The sequence below is a fragment of the Numida meleagris genome, chromosome 14 (assembly GCF_002078875.1).
Source record: "Numida meleagris isolate 19003 breed g44 Domestic line chromosome 14, NumMel1.0, whole genome shotgun sequence".
NCBI classification, from domain to species: domain Eukaryota; kingdom Metazoa; phylum Chordata; class Aves; order Galliformes; family Numididae; genus Numida; species Numida meleagris.
In genome coordinates, this window is record NC_034422.1 from 7,831,034 (window position 1) to 7,853,500 (window position 22,467).

The 22,467-nt window shown below is 45.2% G+C and overlaps 1 protein-coding gene across 2 annotated transcripts; it reads right to left on the reverse strand.

Moving 5' to 3' along the window:
• On the reverse strand, nucleotides 1,391–22,467 carry PITPNB (phosphatidylinositol transfer protein beta). Of its 2 annotated transcripts, XM_021412787.1 has the most exons (12): nucleotides 22,351–22,467; nucleotides 21,163–21,193; nucleotides 20,169–20,314; nucleotides 19,821–19,912; nucleotides 19,234–19,241; nucleotides 17,839–17,913; nucleotides 16,592–16,675; nucleotides 8,457–8,534; nucleotides 7,331–7,441; nucleotides 7,116–7,238; nucleotides 4,060–4,144; nucleotides 1,391–3,260 (listed from the first exon to the last, which is right to left on the reverse strand). In XM_021412787.1, exons 1-11 carry the CDS (start codon nucleotides 22,368–22,370, stop codon nucleotides 4,097–4,099), a joined length of 816 nt encoding a protein of 271 aa, XP_021268462.1. In that variant the 5' UTR covers nucleotides 22,371–22,467; the 3' UTR covers nucleotides 1,391–3,260; nucleotides 4,060–4,096. The 2 variants fall into 2 exon arrangements, with proteins under 2 accessions (XP_021268462.1, XP_021268461.1); XM_021412786.1 differs by lacking the exon at nucleotides 4,060–4,144.

The window sequence follows — 22,467 nt, forward strand, 5'->3', positions numbered from 1 at the left end:
TTAGAACCAAACCATGTTGCACTTCCACCGCTTCACGTTGGTTTGCCATCTGGAACTTAAACAAGCTGTGTCGTAAAAAATAAATAAATAAAAAAAAAGAGAGAGAGGGAATTCAGTTTTGCATTTACGGAGAGGAGCCGTGCAAGTTTTGATTCACAGGAGCAGAACACACCAGCTGAGCAGCACAAACCCATACACACAGAGTCAGAGCCGCTCCCCCACCAGCACACAGCCCGCCTGGCACGCGGGGCTCGGCCACTGCACGTGTCTGCTGTGATAGGACAAGGGGAAATGGCTTCAAACTCAAAGTGGGGAGACTTAGATTGAATTTAAGGAAGAAGTTTTTACACTGAGGGCGGTGAGGCACTGGCACAGGGTGCCCAGAGAGGTGGTGGTGCCCCGTCCCTGCAGACACCCAAGGTCAGGGCACGGGGCTGTGAGCACTGATGGAGCTGTGGGTGTCCCTGTGCACTGCAGGCAGTGGGACCTGGTGCCTTTGGGGGTCCCTTCCAATGCCAACAGTTCTGATCCCTGAGCTTTTCTGTATTTATTACATGACTGAATAGACTGTTTTCCTTGTCACAACCGTCATCACCTCTACGTTGCTCCAACAACTTGAAATCCAGGAGCTTCTGCAGCCCCAGCACCGTGTCGGGCTCAGGAGCCGCCCACAACTCCGTGATCCCTTCTCCGGTGCTGACTCCACCCCAGACCCCTGATCCATGCTTACGTTGTCTTACCTCAATGTTAAACAGTTTCTCAGACATCCTTGCCATGAGACCTGAATGCTCACCTGCCTCTTCACTCCTCAAGCGTTTTGTGAGGAGCTTTGCTTTGCTCTGAAGGAGCCGTGCTTTCATCAGTCAGCCTCTGCACCGGGCAAGGTGATTTCTGCGCCTCTGCTTCCTAATGCCATGTTGGCAGCACCGCTGCTTCCTCCTCCGAACGAGAAATGAGCTCTCCAACCTATTCTGTCTGCATAGCGGGGCCATCCTTTCCTCGCAGGGACAGGGTACAGGATGAGCAGCACCTGTAACATAGGAAGACAGCCACAACCAACCACAGCACTGCTCAGTTCCACGAACATCACATGGAAACGTCTGCAGAATGCTTAGCCTGGCACGCTGAGGTAGACATTCATAGCATACAAAGAAAGTAAAGCACCTTCTCCATGCTCCACATGGCGTCAGGGTTCCAGCCAGGAGTTACTCCGCTCAGAACCCTAACCCAAACCAACAACCTGACCCAAGCCCCTACCCCACTGCTGCTGAGCTCACAACACCGCAGTGCATCCACAGAGCACTTCCAACTTCCTACGCAGCCCAGTGAAGCTAAGCACCACATCATCAGCAAACCACGACCACTAACACCTAAGACAAGAGACAGAGCGTTTTATCATCAAATTTATTTAAATTTCACTGACTGTTTCGCTGTAGGTCGCACCAAAGTCTGCCAAAGTCAACTAAACATTTTACATCCACTACAAGATGAATCCTCTCCGATTTTCACAACTGGTTGCGTATTTTTGAACTCGCAGGGTCCCCTTCTCTCAGCTGGCATTGTAAGTCCCAGAAGTGACAGCGAGACTGGCATTCTACCACTGGAAAGAGAACGGAGCCCTTGGGTTCCCAGGCTTGCAGCAGCCCTCCTTGCAGCACGGCTGTGAGTGGAAGTGTGCGCACGTAGGTCCACGTGTCTATTTACAGAGCCAACCTCCCGCTGTCACAAACATCCATCGAACCGCTCAGCCAGAGAGGGAAAACAAACAGAGAACCCTCCCCACCTGGCAGCACGGAGGACGGGAGGGAGGAAGCAGCCAGGAGAGCCAGGCAGCAGCGGGGTGCGCTCACCCGGCTTCAAGTTCAGGCAGATTTTGTCACGGACACGGAGGAGAAATCAGATCGCTCCGTTCGTAAGCAGAGTAAGTAAAAAAAAAATGGTTCAAAAGAGCATGGATGGGATATTACAAAGATGGGAGCTTAAGCAAGGCTTGTCCTACTGAGGTTACTGGGGATACTGGGAGGAAAGCAGGCAGTAATAGAACTTTACCTATCTAGTGTTTCTAAAATAGTTGGTTTCTCATCTAGCGAGCACTTTGATAAGATATGTCTATGATGCTCTACCTGGAGATCTTCTTAAAAAACGCTGACTGTGTTCCCCTGTTTGAGAGTTATCTACAGACGTCGTTATTACACTGCTTGGTAAGTATCTACTGACAAAGATCAGAGAAACATGTTAGATGCTACAATTTAAACTTTCATCATACCTGAAAGTATACATTTCTTTTTAAAGTGTATTTTCAACATGAAAAGAGCTAAAAAAATCACCATTATATTCCATTGTGTGATGTGTGTGAAATCAAGACAATTTGCATTAACTTCCAAAGTGAAACTCTGGAATCCAGCGCTTTCATTCTCGGGATTACGTTCGAGAAGGTCTCTGCCTTCGCTACCTCGGCGTGGCGAAGACGTACTCGACCAATCTTCTTTGCCTAGAAAGCTGCTTCTGGAAGATTCCAAATTGCAAGTGTTTCATAAATCACAAGCCGTTTTTCCTTAATCTTGCCCATTTTAATGAAGAAAAAACATCCGCGTTTCAGTGTACAAAAAAATCCAATAAAACACTTTTTTTTTTTTTTCCCCCCCCTTTGTGACCGGTGGGTAAAGTTGGGGTCAGACTCATTCAGCAGTAAAAGTCTTCCCATTTCCACCGTGAGCAACTTCGTTCTGATTTGACTAGAGGATAATGACCACCCGGAAATAAATAGCTATAAATACATTCATTGTTCCTATTTCAAAAATAATCACATAGGGAAGACACGGAATTGAAGTTAACTTATTCGAATCCGTTTCTTTACAATGAGACGGGGTCAAGGTGGAGCAGAGTGACTGGGATGGGGGGGTGGGGGGGGGGAAACTAGGGCATAAATTGGTCCAGTATTGACATTCATGAAACATACCAGTTAACAGAATTCTGCCGTTAATTCAACCTTGAAATGACTCTACTCAGTTGATTTTTATTTGCTTCAGGTATACATAATGAAAGCAGTTTCCTTTGCATCTTTGCTGAGGACAGGTAGAGTAGTACCCTGGAGACACTGTAACAACCCCCTTCAGTATGCATGTGCGTATATATAATTATATACAAATAATCATGCATCCACACACACATTTGTAATGCGACACTGCACGTGACGGTTAAATCCATCATCATTCATCATTGGCAGCACTTGTTCCTCTGACTTGGCCTTGATTACGTAACTGCGGAGAAAGAAAACACACGGGTAAGCATTCAAAGCTCCTTGAAACGTTAAGTGCCAAACAGGTAGCTTAATTAACCTCCAATAATAAGTGCGCAGGGCAGCACCACTGAGACCGAGCAATTCGGAGCACAGCAATGCAAGGTGCCCCAGGGCCCTCACACAGACCAGCAGGACCTTACAGCTGCTGCCACTGGGATCCCACCTGTGGTACTTCAGCAGTCACACAGGGAAATACCAGCATCAATAGACACAAACACTCAAACGTTTGCCAATCTCGGGAAATGCTGCTTCCTGCGGTGACTATTTGTATGCTCTTTAATATTTATAAGCATCTGTGTGGAACTGGATTTTAAGAAATTAACGTGCTTTAAGGGCGACAGTCCACAGTTTCCCTCAATTATGTGGATTAAGTCCACGTATCACAGGAGAGTGACTCCTGCAGGACGTGCCCAGGAAATTACTTGCAGGCTTCAGAGCTCAGAGCCAGCACAGTGATGACAACGGGTCATGCACCTTGGGTTTCTGCACTAGCAATACAGGAGGAAGCAGGTTCTACGGCCAGGGTGTAAGGCATTCTGCAAACAGACCGAGCACCCGCAGTTGTTTTTACAGTGGCTGTGTGCAGAGGTCTCTCGTGTCCCCTGGACACAAAACGTCTCCTCCAGCTGTTGATCACATCAAGGCTCTCAAACAGGAAGGAGCTCAAGGCCCAGGAGCATTATCTGGTATCGTTCTGCCAGCAATTCCCATACATTTATCAGTCACTTTTCTCCTTTTCCATCCAGCAGTTAACTTACACAGCTTGATTTGCCTCAGAACCTACAGAGAACTCCTCTAGACGTCAGCGGCCAATGTGCCTCGAACGGAACCCTTCTTACGCATCTAAACGTAAAATAAAACTGTGAGCTACCATGTAAAGAACCTATCATGCCGTTGGTTAGTAAGAGAGAAGTCACAATCTGCATGGCCAAGACCAAAACCAGAACCAGCCTCAGCTGAAGGTTTGGGGAGGCTGGGGACACACAGCGGGTTTGTTGGGGTGAGGGACGCCCGGGAACCACACAGCAGCTGTAAATGATGCTCCTCAGATTTCTGTCAGCCTACGATGCCTCAGAGCCACCCTGCTTGAAATGCTCAAGGACATGAGGTGTACGACAGTGCTTTGGCAGGGTCAGACACTCTCCTGCTACGCAGTGATTAGCTGATGTGTATGTAATGAGCTACAGGTGCTCCTCACCTCCAGGAGTCAGATGCATAAAGCACTATGTGAAAGGAAAAAAAATGAGAAAGATGGGCTGGCATTGAGAAACTCTGGAAGAACACAGGTGAGGAGTCACAGAGCAACAGAAAAGTAACAGAAGCAGAGATCCTGACAATTAATATTGAATTAAGATGAAGAAGGGGACCAACAAAAGAACTGAAATGTCCACAGAATCTAAAGGGAAAGAGTAACTTCAACTAGAATGAAGAAAGGGCATCGGAGAGAAAGGGAACAGCGAAAGAAAGCAGTGTATCCTAGGGAAATGCAATGCTGCCTGCAGCACCACGTTTGCTTCCTGCACTTGTTGCTGTTTAAGCACTGTCACACTGCATAACACAGCAGTGTCAGAAGCTATTTCTCTGAAGGGATGGAAGCACAAAGATACTCTCGTCAATATATCAGGCACTCTACCACTAAGCCCTTGCTTCCCAGTAGTCCAGGCCATAGAAGAAATATTTTATGGTACATGCAGGATTTACTACTTAGCACAATGGATGAAGTAGTTGAATATGAAACAAAACCAAATGCTTGGGGTAAAGTTAATGTTCGTGTTGTATTTGCAGTGATGTCTTTGCCTTTGGTGTATTCTCCTAAAGGAGCATGCCACCACCAACACCTCAGCACTGCATCACGTCTGGATGTTCACAGATACCTCTATTTAAACAGTAAGGAAAAAGCCAAAGTACTTCAGCAGTAGGTGCCCCCTCCTCTCACATTTCACAATACACAGAGAACAGCTGTGTCAGCATGGTGAAGATGTGACTTTTGCAAAAAGCAATGCACTTCAGTTCTTGAAGATGAGCTCATACGTGGCGAGCTACCTGAAACAAACTAGCTGCACTGCTTGGCAGAACAAGAAAACAGGAAAGAGGTTTGGCATTTAAAAACAAAGGTGTTACACCCAGACACATGCAAACTGGGCTTGGCTTAACTAAAAAAGAACCAAAGAGCAGCAAATGTTTTGCAAAAAGCGTTTTAAAGAAGGGTTACTTAACACGGAGACATGTGAAGCAGAACTTTGTAAGATGACAAACAACCACAGGGACACCAAAGGGACACTGCCCCAAGCACACAGCCAACCTCATTGCAATCCATACCTCGTCTGCACTCCTCACACGGCCACTGCCCCTTCTCAGAGAAAACACGTGGAATAGAAATATGGGTGTGCAGCAGAAAACCCTCCTGACAAAAATCAGTTAACGAGAGGACAGGGGTTCCTCCTCCCCCTCCACGGGCACTTAGGAATAGGCAGCCCTAAGAAACAGGTTCTGCCATAAAGTAGGATTCAAGAAGAAATCTGTGTGATCTGAGAGAACGCCTTTCCATAATCAAAAATACCCCAGTGCCAATGAGAGAGTGCAATGTTTGCAACAGAGAGCAGGTTCATTCTTCCCAAAATCTATTCCAGGAGCTGATGGGGCAGACCTTCCCTCCAGCTACCTGAAGAGAACAGCTGGTTTTACCACCTCACACCATCCACCTAAAAGCACCAACAGCGAAAATACACCTCTTCCAGATCCCAAAATTTCCATGCTGTTGATAAAGATTAAACACCAAGTGGGGACGGAAGAGTTACAGCTAGTTTTGATACTGAAAGAAAAGATGTGCTAGGCTCAAACCACAAAAAGCATTTCCAAACCCACTGCCAACAGTGAGTCAAAACCATGAGGCAGCCTGTTTAAATATGGCTGGCGGCTGACATTGAGTAAAACCATGCAAAAAAGCAAGTGAGAGCTGAAAACACCTCGTGTCTTGACAGCACCAAGACAACGGAAGGAAAGCAACAGGTGAATAGGTTTTGGACATAATGAGCAAAATAGGAAGGAAATAGAACAGACTCCACAAACTGGAGGATTTAAAAGTGAGAAGGGCTCGTGTCGAAGGCCACGCTCTGGAAACAGACTGGAGAGGAAGGCTTCTTGCTCAGCCTATGATGCTCCTCTACCTCTTAAAAGAAAGCACACCGAACATACCCAACGGATGGATTTCCTTCGAGACATCAGTCCAAAGATGGATTAAACTATGCGTACTTGATCCTCACAGCCACTAAAGCACGTAAATTGATAAGCCCATTCACTTTGCTGGCTTCCTTTTTTGCAAGTAAGATTCTCGGTTTTGCTGTGCTAACGAGGATAAGTGCTGCTGTTGTCATGTGCCCTGTACAAGATCATTGCACAATGTGCTTGAAGAGGAAAAGTAACCGGGTCTAACGATGATGAGAAATGAACGAGAGCAAAACGATACAAAATTGACGATGGCTCTGACAAGTGGTGAGAAAAATAAATGCACTGAGGGTGATTTTGTGCAACGAGCGTGAGAGCACAGATAAAGAGATGGGCAAAGCAGGCATCCCAGATTCAGTGACATCAGAAACACCGACCTTACAGCACTTCCAGCCTGACACAGCACAGCATGCAGAAGCCTGAAGTGCATGGGTCTGCATAGGAGAACCACTAGAGGGGCTATAATGCTCATCAGCAGTTGCCCAAATGCACACAAGGGAATGGATAAAACTTAGTATGCTTCAGTACCCAAACACTAAATGGCATCGCCGTAGATAGCACGCAAACATCGGCCTGAAGGCGCTCTTACCGCTTCCAGCTCCTTCTGAGTCTCATCCTCCATCCTCCTGATGTCTTCCATAGTCAGATCGATCCACTTGTCAATCCAACAGAACAGCTGGCGGTGGAAGTTGGTAAATATCCTTTTTTCTTGCTTTAAGAAGATAAGAAAACATAATAGGCCTGCATTCTGCCACACGCTAGCGAAGCAATTGCAGCTACTCGCTCTGAGCATGAAGCACTTACCTTCTGTATAAGGTTTTCCACTTTGTTCTGCAGTCCCCACCATTTAAATTTAATAGTCACCAACTTGTAAGCACACATTTTAGGACACTCTTCATCAGTTGCTAGTTCTTTCTGTTTATGGACAATTGGAAAGATTTTTTTCTTAATTGACATCAGTGAAATGCGTTTAATATTATTCTGCATCTTAGTAAATGACTGCCCTCATCTCAACACAGAGCAACAGGGATTAATAAACAACTGAATTACATCTATAACTATCTTATGTATCTACAAGACAATTCCATTATGCTGCAAATATATATTTTAAATCTCAGTTTTAGCATTGATTTCATTTTCATGATTTCCACTACAACATACTCCCCGAGGTTTGGAGGGGACAATGAAGCTTAATTACAATAGCTAGTGCCAAATTATTTTATACTTCTGGGGCTATTACCCAAAGGCAATTATAGTCTAAGCTGTATCAATTTTCTCAGCGTAATGGTGGAAAACACTCACACTAGAAAAGACGCAGATCATATAAATCACATCATCACCCCTGAAGTTTACTTCCCACAAGAACAGAAAACAAATTTAACTCAGTTCTGCTTTGTCCATATACTACAAAAAAGGAATCCAACCCTGGCATGCTCTGCGCGTGAATAACAAGCAGGACTATGGGGAGAGCACAGATTTGTGTTCTGCCTGAGATGCTGGTTCCTTCCTCCTCAGGGAAGCAGCACGAGGCTGGTACGGGCAAGGCCCACGCGGGGCTGTGTGACCCAAGGACGGAGGGGAATTACTTGGTTTTTTACAAACAGCTGTAAGAGGAGGAGAACTCAATGCCTGGAAGCAGCACGCGATTCATCACAGCGCATATTCAGATGTCAGTCTTGAGTACGGACAACATTCACCCAATTTAATTGGCGCTGCTTTGTTTTAGTAGTGATATTAAACAAGCAGCAGACAGTAACTTTGCTTATTAATACATTTAGAACTTCAGCTGAATACACAAGAAAAGAAATATTCAATGTCTGCCCTCCGTTCTAGCACTAATGCAACTAGTGCTGGTCTCTAGGGGACTGGCAAACTGTTTTTTTTCTTTGCTGATGAGACTTCCTAAGGCTGTAAAATGAGTTCTTATTACCTTCCAGTTTGGCCCCAAAGGTCCTCTCTTAGTCTTAACCGACTGGAATAACGCAGGGTCTTCATCAGCTTTGTAGTCCTATAATATAAAAAACAAACAACCCTGAGTGTCAGAAAGAAACAGCTCCAGCAAAACCCTGCATCAAGCTGCTGCTCACGGCGAGCAAACTGATTCACCCAGCAGCCTGGAGCAGAGAGAGCAGAGCGGGTTTTCAGTCTGGTTTAAGTTGGAGTTGAAACTCCGTCACGCCTGCTCGCTCACTGCCCATCACCAGCCACGTCTTTACAGCAGGACAGCACCCTGGGCCCACTCCTCGCTCCCAGTTTCCTTGTGCTGGGCACTGTGCTATAGGCACTATCCTTTCAGGTTCGTAAGCTTTTGAGGGGGGAAAGGAATAAGAACACCGAAATCAGCACGCTAACATTTCCCACGCTGGAACACACGTCCGCTCCTGAGCGATCCATCAGAGCAGAAAGGGAAGAAGGCACGAGTGAGCTAACCTGAGAAGTCAGGAGCTGGCTGACCCCAGGCTGCAGGGCACGCTGCCGGCCTCGGCACAGAGCGGGCACAAGGCAGCAGCTCCCACGGCACTGCGTTACGGGGCAGGCATCGCTGCTGACCAGGCCAGCCATATAAATGGGAACAAAGCCACCAGCAACAGAGCTGAGCGATGGGAAACGCTCCCAACGGAATTGCTCACTTTTCCTGATGAGGGGTACAGAAATGATTATCTCATAGTGACAGTTATTTGGGAATTAGGACAGGTTAGGAACCCCTGATCTCGGTACCGAGGACAAGAAAGGTTTATGTGACGTACGGGAAACACGTGCCCAAGGAAACCACTACAGCCAGGCAACCCAAGAGAACTGTAAAAGCTTCAGTGACTTCTAAGCAGGACGAGTACTCGGTGGGTGCTGCAGAACAGCCCCAAGAACGCTGAGCAAAGTTAACGCGCTGTTCTTAAAAACAAATCCTGATGAGGACAACATTTGCAGGGCATCAAATGAAAGAAACACTGCCACGAAAGCAGCTATTGCCATTCCCCCCACTCCTGCATCACAGAGCTGTTGCAAAGAATCCCATCTGCAAATTGCTTTAGAGATGAATTAAAACTAAGGCTCCATCTCTCTACCGCATCACCAGCATTCAAAATTCAACACTATCCGCCTCGAGATAGGGATAATTGTAAGAAAGGATCTCTGACACCAGAGCTGCAGGGGCAGTGCTCCCTGTGAGGTGCAGCGACGGCATCCAGCCACATCCACAGCGCCTTGGAGAACTGCCTTCACCGACAGCAGATACACACACGTGAGATAACCCCGACACCAGCACACCGCACAGCTGGGTTAACCCGAGTCTGCTCTAATCTAATACCCCGTCTCAGTGGGCAGTAACAGGTGCTGCATGGAAGGATGCACTCAGCCCACGGGCAGATCCAGCAACCCAAGGGAGAAGAAGCTGGCTCCTCACTGACGTGCTTCGTTTGTTGCTTGGTTTTATATGAACTCTTCATTTATGGAGCAGCACTTCACTGGGTTTTCCTCTCCACTTTTATTCTTGTCCCCACTTGCATGCTGTGGTAATTAGTAACTAATTAACCGTGCAAAAGTGTTGCCCTTCCCCACTTTTCCGAAGGGTCTCGTTTTTCCCCCATTTTGTTGGCATCTCCATTAGTATTACATGGGAATGGGGAAGCCAAACAAGCCTGGGAGTAACGACCTGCACAACAGCATCCTCCTCAGCCCCCAGAGCAGTCCCGTCCCATCCCATCTCCCCGTTTTGCATGTCTCACTCATGTACCTGAGTTCACCAGGTGGGAATGCTGCACATGCAATCCAGCAGCTATCGTATGAATTCAGCGGTCTCGCCGTCACTGAAGGCCCCACACCACCCCCTAGTTACCGTATGTAGAAAGCATTAATAGATGCTCAGATCATTTAAATATATATCAACTGATCGGCTTTCCTAGAAACACGTGCAGGTTCAGAAGATCTTCAGCCTCATTGCTAACGGATACGTTTTCACTGTGTCCACAAAACAGCATTTCCTCCTATCTTTCCCTCTTAATTGAAACAATATATTTATACAAAGAGCCCGAATAATTGCCAGACAGCTTTAGCAGGGCGCTCCCACAGATACTAAGAGAATTCTTCATCCACCACACAGGAATAATGTGAGGAATCAGCACGAGCACCGTATGCTAACACTGAAAATTCAGCAACATGTGTATGCAGGCCTACCCCAGAATTGTCATCACTGCAGAAGGACCGACAGCAACATTTGTCACTTAGGAAAACCCCACTCATTTATGATTTTACCGGAATAAAGCGTGTCCTTTTTACAGGCATCAAAATGAGCAGCGTGCCCTCACGTACGACATGTGTGGCATACAGAACAGAGCCCTGACTCCCAATTACAGCTGCAAGCACACAGCAGCACAGGGTGAGAGCCTGCTGGCCTCGTTAGCGCTCCGGCTCCTTCAGGAGCCAACGAGGTGAGCACAGGGGCACAGCAACGCTGCTTGCCACCAGCTGCAGACTTCTCATCCCATTAGTGATTTCCAAACACTGTGGGTGAAGACAGCTGCAATCTGCTCCAATCCTCAGGTCCACAGCACATTTTGAAGGCTTCATCTTATGCCTATATATAGATATCTTTTAAACAGCCCTTGGCTGGGAAAAAAAAAAAAAAAAAAGGAATTTTCTTCACAAGTAAATCACTGGTAAGAAATATATTTAAGTCAAGTGTTTTTACATATTTCCTGTTCTAAAATACTGGTTATGACCGCTCGTCAGCGACCCCACTCAAACACCAGAACAGAAGATACTGAAGGGATCAAACTATTGCAACAAGTAAACAGTTTTCTAACCATCATTTTGTTCGTTTACCAATCCCTCGTGCAAGCACTGCAGCTGGTTTGGGGTAGAGATGTTTTAAACAGAATCACGAAACACAAGAGCTGCCATATTTCAGTCTGTCGTAGGTGCAGCAGTGGATTCATCGCTTGCAGCCATTCAGGTGAAGGACTTAAAATGAACAGGTTAAAAGTTAGAACACATACGCGCTTGAACACACGGGGCCAGCCCCGTTCACTTAGCACTTCTTCACAATATCATCATGCTTTCCTGTTCTTTCTCAGTGAAATTCCTGAGCTTTATTTAGGACAAGCACAGCATGCCCTGCACGTGGCCCTGAGCAACCGGATGGCTGTGAGCACTGATGGAGCTGTGGGTGTCCCTGTGCACTGCAGGCAGTGGGACCTGGTGGCCTTCAGGGGTCCCTTCAATTCCAACCATTCCATGCTACCTCTCTTTTCCACTCCTGTGGCATGACTTGTAACACGGAAATAAGTACTCTCCCTAAGCGAAAAGTAGAGCGAAAACAAAAATGCAAAGAAAAGAGATGAGTCACAGTAATGTTGCTAGAAACCATCTCCTGAAGCTCTGAACCAAGACCTTTCAAGAATCACTTCTACCGCATCCTGTTAGACTGAAGCCCAGAAGGACAAGGGAGCACAGTAGGAGCTCTTCACAATGTACAAACCCTACCAGCATGCAACCGAGTAGACTGGCCTAGAGCCAGAGTACAAATAAACAACAGCTCTTTGCAAAGTTTAAGGAAAATATCTGTGCAGCAAGTGCTTAACTCCTGGCAGCAACAAGTCCTTGTTAGGAAGAAAAACAGGCAACAGTTGGAAGAAATATTACAGCTAAAAAACCCCGAAGCTCTCCTGAAAACTAGTCAGGCAAGCACCGTGCAGCTGCGTAAGGAGATAGAGAAGTCAGAATCTTTTTCAAAGAAATATGTAGATGTTGTTTCATGCGTACATCCTGCTTAAAACCGCAATTCAACACGCATGAATGCAGCAGATTGCAACAGAGAATTATTCAGAGCTGTGAACCACGTCTAAGAAAGTAGTAATTGCAACAAACCCTCAACTCAGGTGTTTCTCTACAATTCATGCCCACCAAGGCTAGAAGTTACTCTAAGAGGCATCAGTGCAGTGGGAATAACATCATCAGGTGGTGTCATCTCTTTTCCCTTTCCTCCAGTGACCATCCACCAGCTGAGCACCAGCAGCAGCCCTCGCCTCACCTGGGCACCAAAATGAAACAAACAAGCTTGAAGCCCCACAAACATCAAGTTTAAGTTGACTGAGCACTCCCTTACTTCTTCAGAATAAATATTCTTATTTATTTTATGGATAAACTAAGAGGTATACGACGTAGACAAGATGTACCAAGGCTATTACCGATACAGCACATGACACTACGCCTCTGGACAAGTAATACTGAACTTTTTAATGCTTATCACATCACAGATTGAGTCCAAACTGGGACAGGTCCACCATGCTTTCAGAACATCAGGTCTTTCACTCAAGAATCTTTTAAAATCCTTTTACAGACTACTAAGAACGTTTCTATATGATATGATATTTATTGAAATTGTAAAGCAAGGGATCATAGAAGCATGGAATGGCTTGGGTTGGAAGGGACCCCAAGGATCACAGAGTTCCAACCCCCCTGCCAGTGCACAGACACCCCAGATCTCTTGCTCTTAGTGCACGCATTAAATAATTTGACTGCCCTGTATGACATAGTATTTTTAGAACATTGTTTCAAGCAATATAATGATCCAGTATGACCTAGAAGAAGACATCTAACAACCTCTTCATCACACAGAAACAGCTATAAATCTGACTTCAATTTCTTCGTTTTTACTGTACTCCAGTTTCTTACAAATTGTTTCCAAAAATGTAGACTCTTGTGATGTTAATTGAGTGTTCAATTCTGCTTACTCTTTAAAAAGCCTTATTCTCCTGGGAAGTGATTTTTATACACAACCCACGTAAAGCTACTTTGATTGTATGCTGGAGACGATTACGAGGCCAGGGTTAAACCTATACCTGAAGAAAGCCACAGATGTTGGCCGAATTATTCCTATACATACTTAAATGAGCACAAGTTAGCATATGCATGCCATTAGTACCTTAAAGAATGGCACGGGTTTTTTGTGTTTAAACTGATTGCTGCTCGGAAACTGAAGTAACTGTCACACTACAATGTCTTGGCCAAGGTTCAATCACCAAACGCAAGGATACATCTTGAAGATGTTTATCAAAACTTTTACCAAAATTGTATTTTAAAAACGCAGTTTGCTTCCCTCAGTTGTACCGTTATCCAAAGGAGCACATTTGGGTTCTTTGTGACAAAAATAAATAAACACGTAAATAAAACGAAGGGCAGAAAGTGCAGATTTTCACAACAGAAGAGACTACCAGGCTGGGTTAAAGAGACTTCTCTGCTGGCCAACACTTGGCAGTTGAAGAAAGGGGGCAAATAAGCGGTGTGAGCAGGGTGCCAGCCCACAGGTAACTCAGAGTGGGATCTACAGTCAGATCAAAGTTCATGAAACAAAACAGCGACTTTACATTCAAAGTCAGCACTCTGCAAGACAGAATGTCTACGGGACGAAATGGAGATGCAAATCTGAATCACGTGGTGGAAGTCAGACCCAAGGATTCCTACACAACGATGGGCTCTACTGTGAATCTGAACTTGAAAGTATTTGCTCAGCACTTTGCTATGGCTGAAAACAGTGTTAGGAGTCACTAAAAAAGGAAGAGAAGGTAGGAACATAAGATGTGACCTGAGACTCTGGATTAAACCATTCCACATTCATAGTTCTGATACTCTGTAGATCAAATATTGAAAAGGAGGGGGAAAAAAAAGAGGATAATGTACTGAAAATAGTTCCAACGACTTCCACATACGAAATGGTTTCCACATGAAGATGGACAGAGGACCTGGGAGAAATACGATAAAGAGGAGGTGGAGGAGGACAAAGGAGGTAAGGTCAAAATCTCTAAGAAAAATTCTACAGAAAGTATAGGAAGGGAATTCTGTTTTCCCCACACAAAATGAACTGAACCATCAGGCACGCAACGCCGTCTCTGTACCAACTAACACTCCACAGAATTCACAATGCTACAAAGGTCAGAAGTGGAAATGGTTTCAAAACAGATTAGATGTGCTCATGGGAATGGAAGTTCCTAACAACAGGCCGGATGGAACCACAGGGTCAGGAAGTCCTTTAAACACACACTGATCCGTCCACAGACCCGCACCTCTCAGCTTTTCATTTTCTGTGCTTCCCAAGTTTCTTATCCTTCCACAAGTAACTGCTACTGGCCACTAACAGGATACTGGGTTAGACGGATCTTGGTCTTGAGCCAAAAGCACAGCTTCTTTTAGCATACCACCATCTGTCAGTCTTCAGTACAAAGGAAACCGCAATACAAAGGCAGGCCACGGCACCCAGCAGTGCGAGAGGGCACGCAGCATAAGCAGTGCTGTTCCCTAAGAGTACTCCAAACAGAATAAATATGTAAGTTCAACAAACCTTAATAACAAGCACAACCCTTTATTTACACACACTGTGACTGAGCAAGCATTCTGACAGATGACAGCGTTGTAGTTGTCTGCCACAATTCCAAGCATGGAATAGGGAACGCACAACATACATTTACCTGCCAGGTCAGCTCTAAGGTCATGTGGAATGTCTGAAAGAACAAGGGGCAGCAAAACGATTCCTCGCTGCATTAAAATAGGCAAGACACATTGAATTTGGTTTACAGGGAGGTTCTCCACAAACAATGTATTTTCACACATGGAAATCCACAGATCATCTGTTAAACATCAGTTAAGCAACAGCGCAGGTTATACACTAATGTTAGCAATAGAAATAGCAACTCATGAAGCACACCTTTCCCATTCACATACCACGGTGGCCTTTTCCCTCCTTGCTTTACTTTCCTGCAAAGGAGTCCCCTCCCCACAGTGTAAGATATCCAGGTATATATTTTTGGAAAGGAACAATTAAACAGTTTCAAGAACAGCTCCTTGCACAAAACCAACACAAAATTATCACGTGAACACAAACACGCAGAAGTGTTGGTGTAAGCCAGGAATTAGGACAAGCACTGAAGTACAGTGAAGGTGCCCTCTAAAGTTGTGTAAACCAGTATCTAAAATCAACATATCCTGCCTTCTTATGCAGATCAACCACGCGTGGTGAGTTGGTTAACAAAACGTGGGCAACACGGGGAACAGAATGGGAGCTGTCACAAACCTGAAGTGCTGCCCTGTAAGCGAAATCTCAGTGTGGCAGATAAAGCTCAATACATCTCTTTCGGTATTTATTTCAGTGAAAGTTGACACTATCAGATTTAAGGCATCAGTATGTTTTCTGTTCAAAGTGCAGCTGGAAAGAGAAGATGGAAGCGTGTACTCCTAGCACTAAGCTTTGCCACACACTCTTCTTCACCTAGCAGCCAGCTTCCACCACTCCACACACAACTCCTTGTTTGGCATACAGCTTCACTAAATAACCATGTGCCATTACTGCTAAAATCTCTCCTTTTTCCTTCTTATATCAAGATATTAAACCTCACACAATCAGGAAAAGGACCATAGACTCCTAAGAGATTCCTGGGCGTACCCAGGATGCTTACATTCACCAAAGCAATCAATGAAGAGGAAACCGGAAGAGTATTCCCACAGCTATCAGCAGAGACGAGCAGCTCATTTCTTGAGAAGTGTTCTGATGAAAGAAGTTTAAAAATAAACTCTAGTTTTCAATAGCAAAGCCTGATGGTTCCTCTTGAGATTGCCTGAACCACAGAGTGAAGGATGGGTGGAGGGACAAAGAATTTCTAGCCAAAAAGTAGCAGCAGAAGCACAAGAGGAGCTTGGTGGAAATACCGTTCTCTCTCATGCAGGACAGCTGGGGTAGGTTCTTGCTCTTGGCTTCACACACTGAGATGAGCACACAGATGTTTGCTCCATCAAATCAATTACTTTGTCTACAGTTGGAAATAAAATCTACACCTGTGCCAAAAGTCTGTTGACTTTCACGTTTTTGTTGCGCAACTAAGAGCCAAACTCAACAGTTGAAAATTGTAAACACGCTTACAAAGCATGAAACACAGGAAAGAACTATTCAATTCAAGATAACTTTCTTTTATCTGTTGGATAAAATCCATATCACTTCCAGCTCATTCACAGCAAACAGAAAGCATCGACAGAATGAGCAGCACATTATAACCAGCCCCCACTATCAGTGCATTTACTTACTCCAGGTTCTACTTGAGTTCTGTCTGCAATGTCAATGTGGACAACTTCAACACTCTTCCACGTGTTCGGATCTAAATTGTGCACCTGCAAAGAAAAAGGAGTGGTTTTGATGCCTTCACCTGACAAAGTGGTGCACCTTATGCAGCATGTACACATCTAGTATGTATATTTTTTTTCTGGACTTCATAAAGACAGACGGTGTTCTCAAAATCTATGATTTCTTCCTCTGCTTTTCTAAAAGGGAATTATTTTTTAGAGTTAAATTAATTCACTAAACAATTTTAAACCAGCACAAAGCCTTCAGTTCCAGTGCATTCAGGAGACAAGGATTTAAAATCAAGCTGTGTTTTTCACATTCATCAGAGCTACTGAAATCAAGCTCTAATTAGAAACATCATCCATTCAGTAAAACAGATAAGCTTCCCAATTTAGAAAGAAATCTCCACGAGTTCCACAGTGCAAACATGGCAAGTGTCAATAACCTGACTAAATCTAGTTGCTTCCCTAAAGAACAGGCCTGCCTTTAGTACACTCCAGATGAATGCATGCGGCACGAAGCCACACAGCGATCTAAGCATGCAACTAACTTCATACCTGTTGTCTGTATGGCACACCTAAACTTAAAGAAAGCAGAGATGCCCAAGAAATACTCTCCTCCTCTGTAGCATGTTCTTTCTTCAGGGATGAAGCAATTCACCGAAGCACTAAGAATATACTGACCATCATTCTCTCCTGAATGCTCTGCAAATGCATTTGTCACTGGATAGAACGGTCTCCTGAAGAGACCTGTGAACTGAACGAACCATCGAGGGAGGAAAAGAGTAACCCCAGTCCAGAAAACTTACAGATTAAGTCTCAATAAATAACCCTAAAGAAACGTGCAAAGATAAAGCATAATGTTGGTTTCAAAGTCAAACTAGCACTGGCGTGTGTAAGAGAAAAGAATATGAGATTAAAAGTTTCCACTTACTGAAAACCTGCTTTAATATTGGCGAGAATCAAGCATCTGCACCGACCTCCACATAAATAAAATGAAAATCCTTCTTGTTCTTGTACCTCTTTAGATGAAAAGCCCTGACCACTTTAGAAGGATTTGAATAAAGTTTTTTTTTTTTTTTAATGTAAATAACCAGTTGGACTTTGAACGTTATACGATGATTATCTGCCATTACTAAAGGAAGCCTTTATTTGGATGAAAGTACTTGGAAAATATTACTGCTGTTAGGAATATCCAAATCCCAACTCACGTTCTCTGACGTCCCCAGATCGGGTTTATGCCAGGTCTCAATTTTTATGAAGAAGTCATCTTTCATGTATTCATTCTATAAGAATTAAAATAAAAACCATGAGTTTGATCATGCTCGCTGAGCTTAACTTTAAGTTAAACAGAGTAGATAAATTTTACGTAAGGGTAAATTGATATTCGAATAAAACAGTCCCCACTAAGTCTTGACCAACATTCTATTTAAATTATAAAGAGAAACAGCCCCTTTTCCTGCGTACCTAAGAAGGAACAGTGAGATCACCTGCCTCTAAGTGGGCAACACTGGTGGCAGGGGGGCAGCTGTTCTAGGTGATCTTGGAGGTCTCTTCCAACCTTCATGATTCCAGGAGCCAAAAATCAGCTACAGCACCAAGTACTGCATTGAAAGCAGTCCTACTGATTAAGCCCAGCTTCGTGCACGCAAATAGAAATGGGAATACTGTCACTCATATCCTCCTTCCTCAGCTCTGAAATTCTTTACTTCTATGTTCACAGCATTTTAAATGAATGCTGCAACAAAGGTGGAAAAATTCTATGCAAATATACTTTAGTTAATGAGACCACTCTGAGAGGTTGGAGTGACAGCTAACGAAGAGCAGATGTTAACGTATAGCACAATTATGACCGTCAAGGTCTAGCTACCATAAAACCGTATGTCTAAAGCCTAGCACAAAACCCTTCTAATTTCAGCAGTAGGAAAGCAGACATCAGCGTGCACACATATCACGGGGAAACAAGCCGAGCAGTTCAGCAACTTGTTTGCAGCACCTTATGCTGTACCCACAGGGTGACAATCTAAATCAAGTCTGCATGAGAGCAGATAAAGGAATTTAACATGAAGCATACAAGCTTCCTCAAACAGATCACCAAAATAGATACAGTGGATAATAAAGTCTTGCTGATCTCTTTACCACTCGTTTTAAATAGCAAAACCCCCCCAACACCCCAGCTACGATGCTCCACCTCGCTTCTCAGTTAACCCATTTTAACTGAGGCCAAATTTCACTTTGCAGAAAAACAGATTTCAGGGATTGATTATTTCCTTGCTCTTCCCACATTCAAGACTGTAGAAAAAGCTGACTTAGCCTTCTGTTTTAGCATGTCTTAACAAGACAGACTTTACAGAGCAGTAACAGTATGCAAAGATACTAAAGATGATTAAAAAATGAGAGCATTTCTTAGACAAATCCCAGTTCTTCCTAATTATAGCCAAGTAGCGACAAAAGTAACAAGTTGTTCTGTGCCAGGAGCCCCCACAAAGTACAGGGAAATGGCTGAGGCTGGCCTGCTAGAGTCAGAGTCAGTTGTAGGACTCATAACAAATAAAACACAGTTCAATGCAATCCACCGTAGGACTGATAGCAATTCAAATACTCACCGTCACAACTGGTCATTGGAAACACGTGGGATGAAATTGAAAAAGAAACAAAAGTGTTATTAGATACAGTTGTTTCTAAAAAGCCTTGCTTACAATGACTACGTCTCAGTCTTAAGAAACATCCAAAATTAGTCCAAGAGATTTTGGTGCGTGCAGTCAGCACGCTGCAGCAGAACACAACTTGCTAACTTTAATCTTGGAAGTTCACTATAAGGTGCTTCCACCCATTCAATAAAAACAACAAAATGGAGCCTACTCTTAAAGCTGCCACAATTAGAACTATCTCAGAAAAGCGGACACCTCATTCCAACCGACTATAAAGATTTATAGAAATTACTTGGTTTCTGACAGGTTCTGTTCAACACCCAAAGAAAGAGTGAGGTGATAGCCTTGCACTAATGGCGCTGCACTCTAAGACCGGTTCCCTGAGGCTGCTCTTTAGAAGCACACCTCTTCAAAACAGGAGATCTCAAAAACACAACGTTAAAAGTGAAAGGTGCTTTCTACTTCACGGCACATGCTCTTCTCCTAAACCATTTAAGACCATCCCCGAACACTGACAGCATGAGACACAAGGTGTGACCTACTTGTTCTACAGTAAGGATATGCATTCCAAGCCTTCTCGTGGAACACCAGGGAGCCTTCTGGAGCAATCATTCTTACAAAACCAGGAACTTTACTGTGAAAAACAGAAATTGACGTGATTTAAATTATTTTTTGCCAACTGTAGACCCTCACTGATTTCTCCCATTCTAAAAAGAAAACACGTTCTACCTAAGCACTGTAAAGGTCATGATGCCTGAGTTACCCACAGTCAGCTATGCAGGAACTCCACAATGTTACTGATCACAGAATAGTTAAGAGAAAACAGTTGAAGGTAACCGCAAGGTAATCAACAATGAGCTAGTCCTGACAAATATCTATGTTTTTCTCACCTCTTTAAATGATAGATTTTGTGAGTGTATTGCCCCTTCTCATCATCTTTTTCATAAGGCTCGTTTATTAAGACTTGAATTCCTTCACCGCCTCCTGTTTCATTTTTGCTAGCTTCTGCCACCGAATAAAGCTGACCAACTTGATACTGGAAAATTAAGAGAAGGAAGATTTCAGTATTTAAGCCAGACAAAACAATCAACGCATAGAAAAACTGGTAGTACGAGCAAAATGAAACTGGGAAAGAAAAATAAAAGGAGCATTTATGACAATGTGGCTGTGCAGCAAAACGCATCTGCTGCTCACAAGCACCACCTCCATGCACCGCTTCCTTCACCTGAACGCAACACACCCGTTATTCTTTGTTTGTCCCACAATAAAAGCATATTTATTGTTCTTAATTAAATAAAAGTAACATAATTCTTCATTTACAAGATTTTGAAATGACTCAAGTCCAGCACCGGCTGTCCCAGATTAATACTATTAACCAATCAGGTACCCCCCTCGCAGGACCACAAAATGGAAACTCTAAGAAGAGAAACATTTTCTCTCAGAAACACATATAAACATTTGAGAGTGAGTTTCAGCAGAATGTATTTCAGGGCCTTTCAAATAGCTGCCTTCAGATCTCAGAAGACCATTCCTACCTTTGCCTTCAGGAAAAGCTTTGGGGTCACTGAATGCCTCGATCAGCAGGAAAATTCAGCTGCAGTGCACAGTTGCACAATGTTCTTCTCTTGCTTGTAAGCCATGGAGCGGCTCAGAAACAACTAAAGGCTGCTGCCCTGTAGGCATCTGCCTCCTTTGAAATTCAGTGATCTGCAACAGGTTAGCTCTGCCTGACTGGTGGCTTACACGCATGGTACCTTATGCACAGCTGAGTGGGGGCTGCACAGTGCAGGAAACATTTGGATCCAGGGCAGACAGACTTAAAGAACACGCCGGCATCTTCCCGTCCCTCCCCCCAGAACCAGAACAGGTCAGATGAGGACATACCTCTTGAACCGAACACGGCAAAACCACTCGGCTGAAAGAGGAAAAAAAGAAAAATTAATACAATGAACGATTAGGTTTCAGCAACAGATATAAGCTATAAAAAAAGAGTCAAGAAGGAAACGTCAGCATGAGTTAATTCAGGTTTTCTTTTCAAAAATGCTGTATGACCGTAGAGCTAAATGGAGACAATATGAGAAATCCATTTAAAATCAAGAAGGCAAATGTATCAGGAAGGGGGAAAGGTGTAGGGAGGGGGATGGGACATGGGTAGGAATGTCAAAAGCCGCACAGAAGGGCCAGGAAATCTAAGCTCCACGTCCAGCTCTGCTGTAACTTGGAGGTTCCAGCTTTTTCACATGTCACGACAAACAACCCTGCCTGTGCAAAGTACAACAGAACGCATGGGCCCTCAGAGCCTAGAAATGAACGTTAGCAATTACAGCTGTTATGAGTCATTTAAAGAGCAGTAACAGCTCACATTCATTGAGACAGCAGCGGGATGGAGCTGCGTGCCCTAAGGTCCCTCCAACCCGAGCCATTCTGTGCTCCTGTCTCGCAGTTCCCATGCAACTTCTTGATCCCTGACAAGACAGAGATCCTCATGTTTCAGGCTGCGTGCCTTACTGAACTACTTCCATTTCCAACTACATAACATTCTGAAAGAAACCGAAAGAAACAACCACCTCCGAGGCCTGACCCGCCTCAAACATTTCAGCTCGGAAAGCGGAGCTCACATCTCAACGCGTGCTCGGGGAGCACGCCCGTCAGGGCAGAGCTGAGCGCAGCCTCGCCCGGCCGAACGCGCACTGCCCGCGGGCGCTGCCGGAAGCGCGGGGAGCACCAGGCGGAGCCGCGCCCCAGGCGGCAGCGGAGAGGCTGCGGGACGCCGCGGCGGGAGGTGGCGGCAGCACTCGGGTGGCCGCTCCCACAGCTCCCTGCGGCCCCTCGCCCGCGAGAAGGGAGCGGCCGAGGCGGCGCGGCCCCGGGCTGGGGCGGGCCGGGCGCTTCCGGCGCGGCGGAGCCGAGGGAGGCCCAGAGCGCATCGGCCCCCGCCACGGCCCCACACGGCTGCGCCCTCGCGGCACGACACGGCCCCACCGAGGAGAAGCGCGGGCGGCTCCCACTGCTCCCGGCAGCACCGAGCCCCGCCGCTCCAGCCCCGCTCCCCTCCCGGCCGGCCGCACTCACAATTCCTTGATCAGCACCATCTTCCCTGCACCGCCCCGCACTGCGCACGCGCGACCGGCGGCGCCTGCCCATTCTGAGCCGCACGCTTCCGGGGGAAGCTCCTCCCCCTCGGAGCTG